General features: G+C 37.7%; 2 protein-coding genes across 2 annotated transcripts; one reads left to right on the top strand and one right to left on the bottom strand.

Annotated features, from left to right (window-relative positions):
- Positions 1 to 339: 339 nt before the first annotated feature.
- LOC139717403 (DNA excision repair protein ERCC-8-like) lies at positions 340 to 12,048 on the bottom strand. The gene is made up of 9 exons (XM_071628900.1): positions 11,876 to 12,048; positions 9,712 to 9,813; positions 7,925 to 8,130; positions 7,372 to 7,507; positions 6,630 to 6,730; positions 4,888 to 5,012; positions 4,174 to 4,371; positions 2,074 to 2,166; positions 340 to 695 (listed from the first exon to the last, which is right to left on the bottom strand). Exons 1-9 carry the CDS (start codon positions 12,046 to 12,048, stop codon positions 606 to 608), a joined length of 1,224 nt encoding a protein of 407 aa, XP_071485001.1. The 3' UTR covers positions 340 to 605.
- Positions 12,049 to 12,602: 554 nt separating this feature from the next.
- On the top strand, positions 12,603 to 18,528 carry LOC139717402 (NADH dehydrogenase [ubiquinone] 1 alpha subcomplex assembly factor 2-like). Its single transcript, XM_071628899.1, has 5 exons — positions 12,603 to 12,714; positions 16,581 to 16,667; positions 16,948 to 17,063; positions 17,969 to 18,029; positions 18,425 to 18,528. The coding sequence occupies exons 1-5, from the start codon at positions 12,603 to 12,605 to the stop codon at positions 18,526 to 18,528; spliced, it is 480 nt and encodes a 159-aa protein (XP_071485000.1).
- Positions 18,529 to 18,777: the final 249 nt, after the last annotated feature.

Raw genomic sequence — 18,777 nt, 5'->3', positions numbered from 1 at the left:
AACACTCTCTCCAGTCTTTGAAGATGACCAGGCAAACAAAAACATTGAGACATTGCGACCAGCTTACAATAGCATGATCAGGGTTCTGACAACTCACATTGGTATTTTGCTACTATTTGTTGGGTATCTAAAACCCAAGAGCGTGACTACTTCTCCCAGTCTGCAAATCTAGCTCTTCGGCAGTCTGAGGAAGTCTTAACACTACAGACAAAAGAAGTATATCCAGTACAGTACAGAAATATTTAATTCCTGACATTTCCACAGAAAAAAAAAAACCAAAACAAAACAAAACACCAACCCCAGCCCCCCCCCAAAAAAAAACAACAACAATGCACACCCAATACCACTATTGCACTTATAAGCTTGATGCTGGCATCGGGATGTACTCCGTTCACTTCAGATCACAAAAGCCTGTTGTGGGTTTCACATTGTCTGATGCAGATTTCCACCTGATCTTCACGGGGGCTCACATTGATCTCTCCACAAGATCCTGCGAGCGAGTTGCTGACCCTGTGAAACGCGACACACTGACCTCATGCGACTTGCGGATTGACCTCCTATGACCTCTGAGGGGTAGATGACCCTTTAATGGGGTCATTGACCTCTCAGTCTCCTTCGTCTTCACTGCTGCTCCACGTGTCTGCCGTGGCGCTGATCTCGTGACCGTAGAATTTCCTCGGCTTGGCCGCTGTGGTCTAGGAATGCAAGCACAAATCAAAGAGCAACACCATCAATGTTGTATTGGGGTATTCCCCACTTAAACCCCTCCCTAAAATGATTCCGAAATCTGACAAAGACGACAGAGCAATACCTACTAGCCCTGCTTTTGATTCTTGAAATGTGATTTCTTAGCTTTGCAAGTCTCGAGTTTCTTCTCCCAACACGGAATTCAGACAAAAACTGAGAATAGAATATTACATGTTGACTTTTTGCAATTTTGCAGTTCGTTGTCTTTACCCCCCCCCCCCCCCCCCCCCCAATTACTTAACCCTAACTTACCTGGGCTATTTAGCGAGCTTGAATTCCTGGGGGGGCCATTATGGCTCCCCCTTCAGATCTCGGCCGTTGATTGCGCGATCACCGCAAAATTTTGCATGAACATAAAGCCGGATGTAATCTACAAGACTGTTAAGTTAAATTTTCAAAAAATTTGCATTTTCTATTTCAAATTAATTAATTATTCAGATATATGCAAAAAACCTCATTTTCGCCTGTAATTGGTTTATAAAAGCATATGGAAAGCTGATTTTTGGTGTAAATATTCCGAGTGACATTCCGAACATTTGTGCATAAAAAACTAGATATATTGCTACGGCGATTGATATGCCTCCGCCATAATGCATGGTTCTCCTAGTAGGTCTATAGTACAATGTCTTGACAATGTGTGATGACAGTTTCACACAATTGGCAAAATAATAAAATGACAGGTTTGACACAAATGTGCTGAATGTTCACTTTCCTAGAATTAGGTTCAATTGGATGAATGATTAAAATGTCAGAGTGCAGGTATTTGGGGAACTGATGATTTTTACTTGACTTTTGACCCTTTTATAAGTTTATGCATTGAGTAATTTTCAAGGTATTGAGAAAAAGTATGATTTCAGTATAAAATGGGAAAATAGCATTATCTAAACCTGGTCTTTGACCTTTGACCTCACAGTTCCACAGAGAATCACTGTTAGGTAGAACATGCATAAATAGGTAAGTTTCATGATGATACCTTGAGTTACTTTCGAGATATGGAGGAAAAAGTGCAATTTAGCACTTTCACTTGACCTTTTACCTTTTGACCTTTGACCTTTTGGCAAGAAACTTCCCCAAAAATATATATTGGGTAATACATGCCATACATCAAGTTTTAAAAAAACAAACCTTGAGGCATATTGCATTTTAAGGAAAGTAGTGATATTTTGAGGAGTTGACCTTTGACCCCCTGACCTTTGACCCATGACCCCAACTTCCCTAGATAAGGTACACACGATATTGATCAATCCTTTCATTGAGACATAAAAAGTGGTATGAAAGCATCTTGTGGTGCCACACAGACTTCTCAATTTGAGTTTGAATTCTTACCAGCTTCTTGGGTGGGGGCTCCTCAAAGTTTACGTGGCCAAGATCAGGTTCCCAGATGAGAATATTACTGTCATTTCCGCCACTGTACACCTCCTATCACAGATAAAAAGATTAACAGATCGAGTTGTCAACATTAACAACCATAAAGGCATTTACAACTTACTAGAATGACTGCACTTGTTGTGAATGTACTATTGTAACTTGTGTGAATCCTTATTTCACATTACTCTTGAGATTTAACATCTGGAAGAAATGAAAAACACTTAAAGGGATGGTACAGTATTGGTGGAGATGAGAATTGGTTTTTAACTTTTTGCGAGTTACCAAGAAAACACATGGAATAGTACGGAGCATACCATTTCAAGAAGAATTCAAAGTTTATTTGATGAAAATCGGGTTTGGAATGACTGAAACATCCAAAATTAGAAAAGCACTCTGAGAGCGCAGACCTCCGCCAAGCGCAAGCAGCTACTTTCCACCGATGATCTTGCAAAAAGATTTTTCTCCTCTCCACCACTGGGGAAGTTCAAAGCTCATTGGGCTCTTCCATAGAGATCAGTGATTTCCACTGATAGGTATACATGCTGACAAAATCGCCCGATTTCCCAATATAGAAGCCTTTGTTACGTCATAAACCCTCAGCTGCATGGCGCGCCTCGCCCTAGCAGAAACTAGAGCACGCACTTTAGTGCGCGCATGCAAACCTCAAATACGCGCAGCCTGAACTCCCAAGTTCATTGACCCTATCTGTCAAAATATCAAAAATCCTTCATAAATTTCCCCAAAATTCTCGGATCACTACCAAAAGTTAATCGTTTGTTACTTGTGTCATTCTCAACCTTTCCTGCAAGTTTCATCCCAATCCGTTATCTACTTTTTGAGTTATTTTGCACACAGACGAACGAACGAACAAACGAACAAACCAACGGTAATGAAAACATAACCTCCTCCCTTGGCGGAGGTAACAAAGTAAAACAAAGTGATCATAATAAAAGGTGGGTCCCACACTTTATCAGAATCACTCAGTTTTGGATATCTCAGCCATTTAAAAAAAAAAATTATAAAATAGACGTTGAATTTCTCATGGAATTAAATGCTGTTTCATATTTCATAAGAGGTTTCTCATTATCTCACCGAAAAATGTTAGAAACCTGAAATTAGGTCTCAACCAAAACTATACTACCACTTTAATACATCTCACCTTTAGTATAAACAAGTATTGCAATAAAATCCAACTCCAATGAGCTCTTGATATTGACAGGTTTGTTGAATTACTGAAAAATAGATAGTATTCATAAATAGCTATTTGACTAGGCAATGTAAGCACTTACATCAAACCAATTTTTGGGATAACACACAAAAAAAGAGTGTAATGTCACATGTTTTATTTGATTTATTTTTATGTGATTGCTATGGAAGCATTTGTAAATGCTTGTAAACAAACAACCATAGGACAATTGACGTTATGTCCCTCCAAAGGACTAGGCAAAATAAGTCTAGGTCGACTGTCTAAATACCATATTCATCGAGCAACTGGAGTTCTGACCCCCTCTGAGATACATGTTTGGGAATAAATGGAACATATCAAATCAGAGTAGAGCACAAACTTTGGAAATTCATGAATTTAGATTAGTTTCCATTGTTACAGAACACACATTATACCTACTGACATACAAGAAGATGTGAAGATCATCTGTTTTAAAAAATGGTGCACAAACTTCTGCTAAAATAAATTGTTCATTGGTTATTTCTTTTTCAGCAATGAAACATGTCGAATCTACTGGATCCTTCTTGTGCCTGGCTGGCCATCTGCTGCTAAGTGCACAAACTCTAGCTACAATTGTACAAGTGTGCGATAGCATGTATACAGTGACTATCTTCAGTGATCATTAAAATAACTATTTGACATTGAAAGCGTGACCAGTAAAAATTACGCACAGCTCTCGACCAATAAAACTGCAGAATGTTCTTGACCCTTTCTATAATTTTCCCTCGAGCCATTGATCTATCCATGGTCTAATACATTGGCTGTTTGATCCATCCATTGAACTTCATACTATGACCATCTGTCGATACATGCATATCTCGTCTTTCTCTCACCTGGAACAGCGGGTGAAAAGTGGTGCAGTTGACGTTGTTATAGTGACCCTTCATGGTGTTATCCACCTCTCCGCTCAACAGGTCAAACATCAAGATGTCGCTCGAATTGGGCACAAAGGCCACATCCGGCTGGACACCGTGCGACACGCTGATCTTGACACATTTCCGGCTGTCGTTGGTCACCTTACCGTAATTGATCTGATAAGCAGGAGGCAGAGAAATTTATCAAGCTCAAAAACAACACCACTCTGACATGACTAATAGAGTAAACAAATTCTAATTCAATAAGCTGCAAGAGCATACTTACATATGTGTAGGTGAAACAGTCTCAATTATGTTTGTTGTTGAACAAAACCATTAAAGAATTCTTTAACTGTAAAAAGAAATTACATTTATTGCAAAATTTGATGAACATACATGAACTTCCATGAACTTCCATCATTGCTGAAACACCACAGAATCAGTTACCACAAGTTTTTTTTTTTACTAAGTTTCTTGAATGAATAAAGAGAAAAAAAAATGTCCCATTTTAATATAAATCATACTTCAAGTACAAAGAATGTGTATTTCATGGGGGAAAGTGAGAGTGAGCCTTTCTGGGCAATCTACAGATTTTCACTAATCTCTATTTTGTCTAATTCTATAAAAGATGTTGTTGAAATAAATGAAGAATCAGACAGACAGACAGACAGACAGAGAGTTTTGGAAGCTCACCAAAGTATTTTTGCCTGTGGTAGCATCCCATAATCTGACCCTGTTGTCCGTTCCACAGCTGACCAAGTACAGCCCATTCTCGGTAAAGCAGAGTCCGTTGACGTGTCCACTGTGTGCTGTGTTCACTGTTCATGTGGGAAGGTACAAGAGATGCCATGCATTAGTGGCAGTCCTCACTAATCAGTGCGCAAGCAGAAATTGTTCTCGGAGTCAGGGTTCCCAGCATTTGGCAAGAACAAAATTCCCTAATTTTTCCCCGATGAAATCTCAAAATTCCATGACAATTATTTCAAATCATTTCCAGTTTCACGTTTTCTATGTTGCTGCAGTGAACTACAGATATGTCTTTGCAGTATAAAACACTGGTCATCCAATGGGTGTTGTTTTGATATGCACCAAAATATAACAGAGTCTGACTGACTACTTTCCATTCTTGGGCCAATCAATATTTCCTGACTTTTCCCTGATTTGAGACACTTTTATCAAATTCCCTGACTTTTCTCTGACTGGAAAAAAGTAAAACAATTTTCCCTGATTTCCCTGATGGGCTGGGAACCCTGGGAATGGGACCTATAGTAATTCACCATTTTTGACAGCAGGTAAATAGAATACATGGTACAGTATTCAATACTAACAAATTTGTACCGATGTGGATACAAATTTATACAGAACTTTGTAATCTTTGTCTTCTTTCTAGCTGAGTGGAGTTTGTTTAACCCGTTGAGGATGGGCTGACTTTGCTACAACACGCATTTCCCATAGACATATGGCCGAGTATACTCGGGATTGTCCTCAATGGGATAAGAAGCATATTCAAAGACTCCATAGTGTAGTTATACCATCGAGTGGGATAGATTTCAGAATCCCTGTCACAAATTGAACAGCTTTATCACTGATCTCTATGCAAGAAACACACACAGCCAAAGAATCTTGACTGAAGTCGACTGTTACCCATGAGTGTATGCTTCAATGCACATATTCACTGACAGCGCTTTTCGTGGCCTTTGAATGCACCTCAGTGGGCAACAAATGAAGCTCGATTCACTCTGGCCAGTCATGTCTCCCTGTGCTATCAGATCTGTAATGGACTGTAAAAGTGGAAATTTTCGCACAACCCATGTTCCAGTAGTTGATCTCTTGATTCCATGGAATTAAAAACACTCGAAAATCTTCTTTAGACCAGGCCAAGCATGTAAAATTAGTCGCGCGAAAATATCCACTTTCACAGTACGTTCTCTATCACTGCTGGATTTGAAACTAAAGCACACTTCACGCAGGTTGTTAGAAGCTTCCTATCGACTTACAAAGTAAAAAGAAACAACAAAACTGTCAGAGATGACAGGTCAAATCCTCCTTGAGATTTTCGTAATAGAGAATGCCAGCTACAATAGCACAATATATGTCACAGCATGAGATGGTACTCTTATCAGGTCGCCATCACACCAATGTCTCCTCGAATGAAGACAGTGATATATCCATTACAGTGGACTCCCGTAATAGCAAAGTCCTTGGGACCGGCAATTTTCTTTGGTAATATCGAATTTCGTTATTTTAACCGAATTGGTAAACAATAAAAATACATAGAGTTGATAATGTTGCGGCCCTAAATTTCACATCGTTGTAACTGGAATTTCGTTATAACCGTGTTCGTTATAGTGGGAGTGCACTGTATGAGCAAAAACAAAACATCCATGAATAAAACCCACTATTGTGTAACTCTTGCCAGAGGAAGTTATAATTACCAGCTGAGGAACCTTTGATAGCCTCTCCATTGTGTTGGTCCAAAGCCATCAGATTCCCCTTGGCTTGCCGGATGTCCCACAACAAGATTTTGTTGTCTTGGCTTGGAATAAAACAACAAAACAAAATTAGGAAAAATGAGAGACACTAACCCCTTTCAAACATCATAATATTTCAATTTAACTGAAACTACTATTCTTAGTCTTGAAGTGTTTGGTTCTCAATGCCTTGTCCTTCAAAATTCCACATTCCTTCATTGCCTGGAGTAACAAAATTATACCGAAAATAAAAATATTGGAAATGTTTACTGATCAGTTCCTAACATGATATAGGCGTGTGGCATAGTATCATAATTCTGTAACTTTAAAGTTGATTTTCCATACCTTAATACCTTAAGACTCTTTGAGCATATTTTGATGGTAATGGGAAATGCATGGCAGCCTACCTTGTGATGAGTGGGTGTGGATTCAGAGGATTAAAGTTGCTCATGTTATCACCGTTATTACTACATGTATTAACATCAGGACTCTGATTTTCTTCCATTTATTACATTTCAAGGTTTACATGTGTTGACACTCTATCTGTAAGCACCCGAAGTTTGAGGGTTATCTTAAAAATAAATACCTGGTAGGCATTGGCAGGTTAAACAACATGAAATGTACGATGTACCATGTATACTTTTGCTCTTGATACATATTTGATTTATAGCTACACCCCTTCTGCAAGTTGTGGTTGTCAACGTACCTGCCAGTAGCAAGGAGGAACTCGTGTTTTGAGGACCATCGAACACAGAGCACCGAAGCATCATGGCCCTTCAGGATGTGGGTGGCAGACCCCGACTTGAGGTCACACAGGGTGGCTTGGGGGTTACTGGTACCCACTGCACACAGGAAGAGTAGACCACATATTATCCATTCTCGTTATGACTGGAAGGTCTACATGATACCTTTAGGCCACTCCATGTCACACAAAAGATTATTATCATCAACATGGTCCACTTTCCATATTCTTGTTGAATTATATTCTAGTTGCAAGAAGAAGTTATTTCAACAGTAACATGATAATACAATAGTGGCTGCTATGAAAGCTGGCAATCAGAATTAAAAATTTACATTTGCTTTCGGACATTGCAGGCATTAAAAAAAGAGGGCTCAAACTCCCTATATTTAATTTTGAAGAGCAGGTTATATAAAAACAGATGAAATACATTCTTACATATTTGATATATATATCATGTCATTTTGCTGCGTTTAATGTAAACGTGTAAGAATTGCCTTCAAAGACAATAACTATTCACCTGCAATGAGACAGTGTTTGTTGGCAACAGGAGACATGTGGTGGCAATAGACGGGCTTTCTCAAGACAAAGCGCTCCGCAGGAACCAGTGCGTTGGTGTCCCACACCTTGAGCGTCATGTCCATAGAGCTTGAGGTGAACATCCCCGTATCCCTGGGATACCACTGCACCGTCTCCACACTGTGTTTGTGGACATGGCGATTGCTCCTGCATGGGGATACCAGTGGGCGGGTATAATCACACAATCCATTTGAACTTCATTTGCTTTTATTCATATTTTCACTTCAAAGATAAACAAAAACACAACATAACACATTCCCTTTGATTGCTATTACCATGGTAACAGGTGGTAAGCTTGAAGTTGTTAATTTCGAGCTCTATATCCAGGCAGATGTCATTATTGCAAGTCATGGAATAAGTGAGGTTAGCTCTATAAATAGAGTGATAGTCATGGTATTAGCAGTGACTACTCCGCAACTGTTGTCATGTTGTGTTGCATTACACATGTTTGTGATCTGAAAATATAGAACACAAGGAAAAGTAGAAATTACGCGGTGCGTAAAAAATGTCCCCGCCGGAAGTAGCATTTAGTAGCAAAATGTACAATATAGGTAAAAAGATCAAGGTCAAAGGTGAAAGAAGTCAAGGGTCAAAATTCTATGTAGAAGTTTTGAAGCCCTCACCTAGTGCCATCACATAAAGTAAACGGAATCGAAATCGGGTTAGAAATGGCGAAGGAGTAGCATTTTGTAGCCAATGTACAATATAGGTAAAAAAAATCAAGGTCAAAGGTCAAAGAAGTCAAAGGTCAAAATTCTGTGTAGAAGTTTTGAAGCCCTCACCTAGTGCCATCACATAAAGCAAACGGAATCGAAATCGGGTTAGAAATGGCGAAGGAGTAGCATTTGGTAGCAAAATGTACAATACAGGTCAAAAATCAAGGTCAAAGGTCAAAGAAGTCAAAGGTCAAAATTCTGTGTAGAAATTTTGAAGCCCTCACTTAGTGCCATCACTTAAAGCAAACGGAATTGAAATCGGGTACCAAATGGCGAAGGAGTAGCATTTTGTAGCAAAATGTACAATATAGGTAAAAAATCAAGGTCAAAGGTCAAAGAAGTCAAAGGTCAAAATTCTGTGTAGAAGTTTTGAAGCCCTCACCTAGTGCCATCACATAAAGCAAACGGAATCGAAATCGGGTTAGAAATGGCGAAGGAGTAGCATTTTGTAGGCAATGTACAATATAGGTCAAAAATCAAGGTCAAAGATCAAAGAAGTCAAAGGTCAAAATTCTATGTAGAAGTTTTGAAGCCCTCACCTAGTGCCATCATATAAAGCAAACGGAATCAAAATCGGGTTAGAAATGGCGAAGGAGTAGCATTTTGAAGCAAAATGTACAATATAGGTCAAAGGTCAAGGTCAAAGGTCACAACTGAAATTCTGTATTGAAGTTTCAAAGCTCCCATGTAGTGCTATCATATAAAGCAAACAGAATCAAAATCGGGTTAGAAATGGCGAAGGAGTAGCATTTTGAACATTTTGATCACACACGGACGCACGGACAGACGGACACACGGACACACAGACACACACACGTACGGAGCCCGTTTCATAGTCCCCTGCTCGAACTCGTTCGGCGGGGACAAAAATACATGGGAGCACTGCGTTTTTACGAAAGATTTGTATCTACCCTCATAGTCCAATATTTGAGTAAATCACATTTTAGGTGAAAATCACACTTCTCCAAACTTGTTCATTATCAGCATACCACACTGCCGAAACTCAACTCACCTCCCAACAGTGCACACAGTCTCACAAGTGAACTCCCTGACCTCTGGGATGCATTCAGTGTCATAGATAGCGACCACCCCATCAGCTCCACCTGAAAGCATACTGCATGGAAAGGGGAAAATTACCTCACACACATTGATTTCTTCATGCATTTTACATGTACATTACCACGGTATGTAATGTACTAATGACCAGCAAGAACATGACATTTAAACCTCTGTAAGACAAAAGCTCTTTCACTTTTCTTTTCTTTTCTTTTTAAGAGAGTGTGATTAATCTGGCCTCCTCCAGTAAGACTGCACTAGCGTGTAGGAGAGCCAACATGACAAAGTTATGCTGAGATGCTGGCCGATTTGGGAGAATAAAAGAGATACAAGTACAATGCACTTGAGCTGAGCTTCATAAAACACTGTACAAGTGACCCCCATTAAAAAAAAAAAAAAAAAAAAAAAAAAAAAATCTTCGGGAACAGCAATTCTCTTTTGTTAAGACCAATGTCAATTTTGCACCATAGACTTTATTAATAACAATGTTGGGACTTGAAGTTTTACTTTGTTGTAACAAATGTTCTTCTAACCATGTTCGTTTTAATGCAAGTGTCCTGTATTTTGTAATCCCTTTTCACTTTCTCTATACTAGGAGAATGCAGTTATTCAGTAAATAGCATGCCACTGGATATACACTAGCAGTTTCACCAGATATAGTTGTTGATCTAATACAAAATATGATATATGTATAATGTCTATATTAGATAATTTTGTACATGTGGATATTGTTCTGGTGACATTCAACACAAATTAGGCATGAGCTCCAAATTTTTTTCCTCTGCATTTGGATAGAATTCTTGCATTCTGTTGCCAGAAGATTCTGCGGCATTTCTGGAAACAAACTTAATGATTTTCAGTTTCACTATGGTACACACCATCAAAAAAAAAAAAAAAAAAAGGTTTTCACGGAATGAAAAAAAAAGAAGAAAGTAGCAAATAGACAACTCTTGGAGTTTATGAGGATTAAAGATTGTGGATTGAACAAATAAAAAATCCCAACTTTTAAGTAAAAGTTGGTCATAATCAAACAAATTAAATATCAAAGCTTATTAATGAATATTATGAATTTATGGAATTTGTTTCATGTCCCTTTAGTTGCCATAGAAAAAATAGAAAATCTGCATCAACCTCTGACATAAAAGTAGAATATAGAGAAAATATACATACAAGAAATGTAGCATATAGACAACTCTTGGAGATTATGGGGATTCAAGATTCTGGATTGAATGAATGTATGAATATTAATGAAAAAATCCAAACTTTTAAGTAAAAGTTGGGCACAATCAAAAAAATTGTTAAAGCTTGTTGAAGTTATAAATATGAATCTATGCAATTTGTTCCATGCCCCTAGTAATAGTTGCCATAGACAGAAAATCTGCATCAACCTGACATAACAAGTACAATATAGGGAAAATCGATACAAGAAATGTCAACAATCTTCATTACCTTTCAAAGACACATTCCTAATATGAATTGTCCATGTTATTGGACTTGAGAAAAGTTTTTCAAATATATTTTCATACACATGTCTCGATGCCCCCAGGAGGAGCATAATTTAGATAAGAAAGTAGAACATATTATTATATCAGTGAATGATCTTCCATGTTCCACTGTCCGGGACCTAGGCACAGAATTAGAATTATTCAATTATTCTTAAAATTCCTTTGTCTTGATATTTCATGTGAATCTTCATATTCTAAATGACATCACAACTATTGTTGGTTTTAGTACCTCGTCATCGCAATTGGCCCGGGCCCAGGCCATCTCTAGAGCTAGAGAGGGCATACTGTATGGAATTAGTGTAGAAAAGAGCAATCTATTTTACTTTTATTTAGTTTACTAATACAGTACTATGCTAACTCTTCAGGCTCAGGATCGAAAAATGGCCCTCTACTAATGCTCTAACATTACAAGTCTTTGACGTAACGTTATGCCACCTGTGCCATGTGGCTGTAGTGGGCGTTATCATCAACTGATCAACCTTATCTGTTCATGTTCATCTTTTAATATGATTTAAATTAATTTAATTCTCATTCAAGTAATTAATATGGTAAAACATTTCATTACACACATTATCTTTTCACTGCACACATCTCCACAGCAGATTTTTTTCTTACTATTTATGCTCTACGGGATCAATATCCAATGAGTTGATTCCACTCGCGTGAATGCGCTGGACATCGCGATGCTTGCTCAGCTGCAGTCGGAACGTTCGTCGGGTAGCTTCGGCACGCTGAATCTGACTTGGCCGCAGATTTCCACGGCTCCTCTCTGTGAGGACATTTAACATGGTGCTTTTTCACGGCGATTGATTTCTCAAAGTTTCCTTTAATTAGTGTAGTCACAAAGAATCTGGTACGGCTCCCATGTCTTTCGTCATTTCGTCTCTTTCAGATGCGGTACTTTTAACTAGTAAACTGTATTTAATTCTGCAATTGAAGCAGACGTTGCTAGCGCAGACCTCTCGCTAGCACTTGCACTCACCTGCACCTGCCAAAATTTCATGTAAGTCGCCATATTAGTCTGGTCCGTAAGATGTAAAATGCATTCTCGATTTAAATATTGATTTGGTCATTTTTGTTTTATGTCAAGGTTATTCAACCTTTAAGAAAATTTAATAACCTTTATTCATCAATTATTTTAAATATACAAATTAATCATTAAGAAAAAAAAAATTAAAAGTTGTAACATTTAATTGAACGGGCCAGCCAGTACCGTGCACAGCCCTTACGCAGTCTCCATGCATCAGATGTTCAGTTCAGAGTTGGTGGATCCTGAACACAAACATAACAGGGTTTGTTATCCTCCATCCCAATCAGCGGAAGGTCCGAGGGAAAGAAAAACATGAATTTTGTTAGAGCTCTGTTCAGGTCGTCAAAACCGGCGAAGATTCTGGTAGGCGTTGATAAGATGGGAAACAAGTATTATGAAATCCCAAGCACGACAAACGCCCTAGGTAAGTGAGCAAAAATGAGGACGATGTCAGTGAGGTTGAAAAGTACATTTGAGTCTGAGACTGAGCTGTAACTGTAAATTTAATGTGAGCTGATGAGTGATGTGTATGACCCCATACTAGAATGGATGAGCAAAACTTAGATAACAATCCTTAATGAAATGAAAACACAATCCTTATTAATGAAATGGATGTCAAAATAAATTAATTTTCTTGTGCACCGTAGATCTATTTTTGCTTGGTATTCATATTCATTTTTTTTTAAATTTATGTTTTATTGAAAAATTATACAGAATCACACTATTCACAACAATCAACTTGATTAGAATAATGCAATCACTGAACAACGTAGAGGAATTGTAAAAAAGAACAAAAAAAAAGGCAGAACATTAAGTTACTATAATTATACAAATCAGATCTTGTTCAAGAGCGATATTCCGAGATGGGGAAGGAGAATATAACAAACAAACAAACAAACAAGTAAACAAACTAATGAGTGACCAATTAACAGTTTCATCCTCCCTTCCAACTGAAAAAAGTGTGTGCACTGCAGAGACTGGAACAAGCCAAATCAGGGGGCGAGAAGATCCACCTTACCCAAACATAACTTGAACTTCCACACAAACTACACCTCCCTCCCCCCCCCCCCCCTCCACACACACACACCCCACACATCCTCATCCCAACACATATACACTCACACCCCACACACATACCCTGTACATATAAATATAGATGTAGATCATCTCACCACCTGACCCGGCCCAATCCAGACACAATGCACTCTGTAAGATGTCATGCAAACCCTACATCCAATGGTAAAGTTTCAAAACACTCATTATCGATTCATGGGAGGTCAGGTCACGTCAATGCCAAAGAAGGCTACCATCTCAGAAATCGCCCCTGAAGAGCCAAAATCGACAACAAATGGCAGCATTACTATACATTACAATGTATATTGTACTACATGCACTACATGCGACTACAAATAAATAACGCAATATGGCTTTCTATATACAAAAACAAACAAACAAAGAAACAAAATAAGGCACCAATAAGCATTCAATGTACTTGGTCTATTACAATGGCCTGAGGATTGCATGGAGGAGTTAAATCTCAAAACGCCATTTCTTGAAATGGGAAGTTAATTTATTTTTCTTTTTTGCTATGTAATATTCAATTTCCTTCTGTTTTTTAACAAAAGATTTGAATGCTACTGTATTGGGGAGTCTAATTACCAAACTTGCAACTGTAGATATGATATTTCATTAACAGAAATAAATGTGAAACAAATTTATCATTACAAAATCCAAAAAGTTTCTCGAAATTGGTTACATTATTGATTGAACTGTTGTACCATGAAATTATGTCAAGGAGGTCCTGCCAAATTGGGGTAATCTTTTTACATTCACAGAATAAATGAACAATTGTTTCCTCCTTTTTATCACATAGGGAGCAGTTAGGAGATTCATCATTCAATGCAATAGCTTTGTGGAAAATCTTAAAATAAAAAGATCTTAGTTTGGTATCAATATTACAAAAAAAAATTAGTATTGTGTACCTTTTCCCAATCCGTAGCTACTGGCACAGACAAAATTTCACTCCAAAATGCATATCTTTTGTTCGGGATGTGGGAACCGAGTAATAAGTTGTACGTACTTTTGGGGACTTTTTTAGTGTTCACTAGTTTATGAACAATTGTTTCATGAACTCCCACTATATCAGGATCGAAATTCTTCATCCATTCTTCTGGTATATTCTTAATCAAAAAGTTATATTTCCTCCTGTCTGTAACAGGGATACCAAAATCCAATATAATTTCTTCAAAAAGTTTATGGCCAGAAAGGGGTGGATTAAATAAATCAGATAAAGTAAATATTTTTTTACGGTACCAAGATGGATAAAAAAAGAAAGGTTTAGATTTCAAACGAATGGATCTGTTATACCACAGAACTTGACATGCACTTAACTCTGAAAATTTATTACCATAAAATTCAATAGTAGCTTCTTCTCTAAATAAGTACCAACTTCGTAATGCTTCAGCTAATTGTGTATTACCAAGAGAATTTAAAACACTCTCGGGAGCATGGGATTTCCACAATAATTGAACGTCTTGATTAAAGCTTTCCAAAAAGGATAGCTCAATACATTTCCATGAAGCATCAAAATCATCATCCAATAACCATCTTACCCACATCATCTTTTGGGCAGTTGCAAAAGAAAAGGGGTCCACCATTTTAAGACCTGCCTGAATATAACTATTACACATTACTTTTCTCTTTACTCTGTCTATACCTCCATTCCAAATAAATTTAAAGAATAATTTATTCAAAATTTTAAAAAAGGAAGAAGGTTATTTAATGGAAAGAACGGAGAAGAGATATATTAGTTGGGGCAACACAAGGGTTTTTGATTACACAAACTCTGCCAATTAATGAAAGATTTCATATTTTCCAGCAGTTTATAGTTTGTTCTATTTTTTTCAATTTCTCTTTATAATTCAAATCATAAATTAAAGCAACATTCAAGGAAAAAACAACTCCCAGACACTTGAATTGAGATTTTTTCCATGAAACACCACGATTCATATATGGAAAAACTTGGTTTCCTTTCTTTGAGCCAATCCAAATGGCTTCAGTTTTACTGAAATTGATTTTACACCCAGAAAACTAACCAAATATGAGCAAAGTTTTAAAAAGTTGAGAAAAAGAATTATCTGTACCATCTAGAAAACACACAGAATCGTCCGCAAACAAAGAGATCATAACTTCTTGATTTTTAACTGGGATACCTTTAATTAAGTTGTTTTGTCTTATGGAAAGGACCATTATCTCTATTACAAGTAAGAACAAATAAGGGGAGATTGGACATCCCTGAAAAATTCCTCTTTTGATTGGAATGCGGTCTGTAAGAAAACCATTGTTCAACACATATGACTGTCGATCAGTATATAAGGTCTTGATTGAATCAATAAAATCTTTACTAAAATTAAATTTTTCTAGGGTTGGGAATAAAAACTTGTGGGAGACACTATCGAAAGCTTTTTCAATGTCAAGTAACAAAATAGATCCTGGAAGATCATTTTTTTCAGTGTATTCAATGATGTCCAAAACTAAACGAATGTTGTGGCTAATGCTCCTACCTTTCATAAAACCAGATTGATCCGGATGAATAATATCATGTAAACAGCGCTTAAGACGGTTCGCATAACACTTGGCCACAATTTTATAATCGGTTGTCAACAGTGTGATAGGACGGTAATTTTTAATAAAAAGAGGGTCTTTGTCTTTCTTAGGGAGAAGAGTGATTATGCCATTCCTTTGTGATGGGGACAAAACTCCATTTTGTAGGGAGAAATTCAAAGAATTTATCAACATGGTATTCATATTCATTGTTATCACTATGCCAGGCTGAACAATGATGATTCATATAGTGACACATCAAAATTGTAAATTTTACTGTAATGTTATAGGGCCTAAACCTGTAAACTGCATACATATTATTAAAGTAACACTGCACTGTATACTTTTCATAATGCCTGGTATTTCTATTGTTTGAGTCAAAGCAAGCTAGCTATTCAATCAATATGGAATCAAAGTGTGACGGCAAGACTAGCCCAACATAATGCAAGCCGCCTCTAATTCGACCATAAACCCGCGCCGTCTAAAATTAGACCGCCTGCTACATGTAGAAATATAGATCTATATGTTTTTGCGTACAGTTGAACCTTGGCATGGGAGGTCAAACCTTGGTGTGGGTGGTGACACAAGCTTTGAAACTGAAAGGGAGCTTTTAAGCAAAGTTGAGATTCAATTGGTACTGCTGTGAAAATGAACATATTCCATATATTGCACTATTTCCTCTTGTAGGTGAAGAAATGAAGGCAAGACGAAGTGTCGAATCCTCAGTCAGCCACTTTGAGTATGAAGCAGGGATGGTGCCGATTGAGTGGGAAGGTAACAATTCCAGGAGCATTTTCACTGACTGTCTACTTACATTTGATATTAATGCTTTTACATTCATGTAATCTAGAAAAACTCTGCTGATTTAGTTTGTGCTATCCCTACCGCAAGTTTGTTTTCTGTATGGCAGTGATTTGTGTAAGTCCTTCTTGCCTACTAGGAGTTTTTCCCTTTTTTTTCTCTCATTTTTTTTTGAAATAATCTTGTATTCTTCCCCCAATTTTTTTTTAATTTCTTCTCTTGCCTTTCTATCAAAATCTTTTTATCCCTTCAGCTTGGGTCAGGGGTAAAAGAAAAGAGCCACCAACTGAGGAGGAAATAGCCATGAGAGAGAAAAAGACCAGGATCATCAAGGCTCGGGCTGCAGAGGTGGAGCGCAAAGATAAAGAGGTATTTGGCAGAATTCACAGATGTGTGCACTTTCATCCTCATCATCCAGGGATTAGATTGAAAAAGTCTTTAATACCTGCTGTCTCTCATTAGTTCTGTCAGCATTATTTTGTGTTTCATGTACAGGGCAGTCAAGGAGTTCCCTGTGAATTTCTCTCCCTGTTGTTACACTTCAGTAGCCTCAGTAACTAAGCACCTCCTGCCATAGAATCCCCACAGTGCATATGGCTTATACTGCAGTGTTACTTTAAAAGTTTTTTTTTTAATGTTTGGATCAGCATTTTTATGTAAAATGCCATAAGAGTGTTTGGCAGTGGTTTTGTACTTTTCTATGAAATGCTGTCAAGTTGGTCATTGTCCATGACCGTGGCGTATGTACTGTTAACAATTTGCTCACTTAATGCTTCAGTTCTTCCCAAATTTTATTACTTTCCTCTTATGTGCCTACACTATATAACACAAATATGAAATGATGAGAATGGCACTATTAGTGATTTATATTTGACATGATCTGATACGAAATGTTTTGCCCATTATGACCTGAAAGAAAGATGCTCTATCAAAATGTAATGGCAACCATCATGATTGTATCAGGTTTTGTGGTTGTGTCATCTGTCATGCCTCAAGGCTTAACTCTATGCCACTCGTCTCAAGGTGCAATTCAAACTTCTATTTTGACATACGTAATTTCTACATCAAGGAGATTCTTCATATTCCTTCCTTGCACACTGGCAAGTGTCGATCACCTAGCCTGGTAGGGATTGATGAGATGTTCATTGCTATATGTGGTTGTCATTACTTTCTGACTTAACACTATATGATAAGGCATGAGTTTCTTGATAATGATTTATCAAGCTTTGTCATTTTTAATTGTTTGCTAACATTGTTGATTCTGTCTGATACAGAGACAGGAACTGGAATATCATGAAGGTCTGGTAGCGAAACCAGTGCAAACAACAACTAAAGGTGAGTGCTTGTGATATTCAATAGTGACATGCATATCAATCACATACTTTCTTTGCCAAGTTATTATACATCTTTTTGTTATTTCATAGTTTGTACTGTAATTCATTCCAAGAAGTGCTTGTTTACCATATACAAATCACAAAATCATGTAGGGCAACATTATTCTGCTGGCTGATTTCGATGTTCTTGTGCTTCACATCATCAGAGTGTGAGCTTTTACATTTATTACCTGGTATGTAATTTATTTATTTATTTACTTATTCATTTATTTATTAATTTGTTTGTTTGTTTGTTTGTTTATTTTTTTCCATTTTTTTATTCATTTACACTGTATTTATTATTTTTTGTTATTGTGTATTCTAAATGTGTACCTGTTTCCCCATCCACACTCACAGGCCACGCTTCATCCCCAACCTATGAGAAGGTGGATTCCACGGACGAGGCTATCAGTACGGGGAAGGAGTTTCAGCCGGCAGCCTGGAAACCCTCCAAGAGTTGATCGTGCTCCTCTGCCTCGGCGTCTCGGCGCATCATCAGCCGTGGTGCTCTCTGAAGGACTTTGTGGCATGTCGCTCGCAAAAGCAGAAGGGGTGTTGACCTCCCAAGCAAGATTGGCAATTCTGATTCAAGCACATGCCCAGCACAAATCAGGGTAGCTGCAGAATGCTGCTTCCATGGCAGAGCACACCCGACAGGATCGGATGTTCACTTTCATGCTCCTAATGACTTGTGTCTGTAAAAGAAGCAT

This window comes from Diadema antillarum, unplaced genomic scaffold (genome assembly GCF_040938485.1).
Source record: "Diadema antillarum isolate AM-2024a unplaced genomic scaffold, OU_Dant_1.0 scf00000075, whole genome shotgun sequence".
Lineage (NCBI taxonomy): Eukaryota > Metazoa > Echinodermata > Echinoidea > Diadematoida > Diadematidae > Diadema > Diadema antillarum.
Note: the sequence above shows the minus strand (reverse complement) of the source record. Positions and strands in the feature narration are given on the sequence as shown.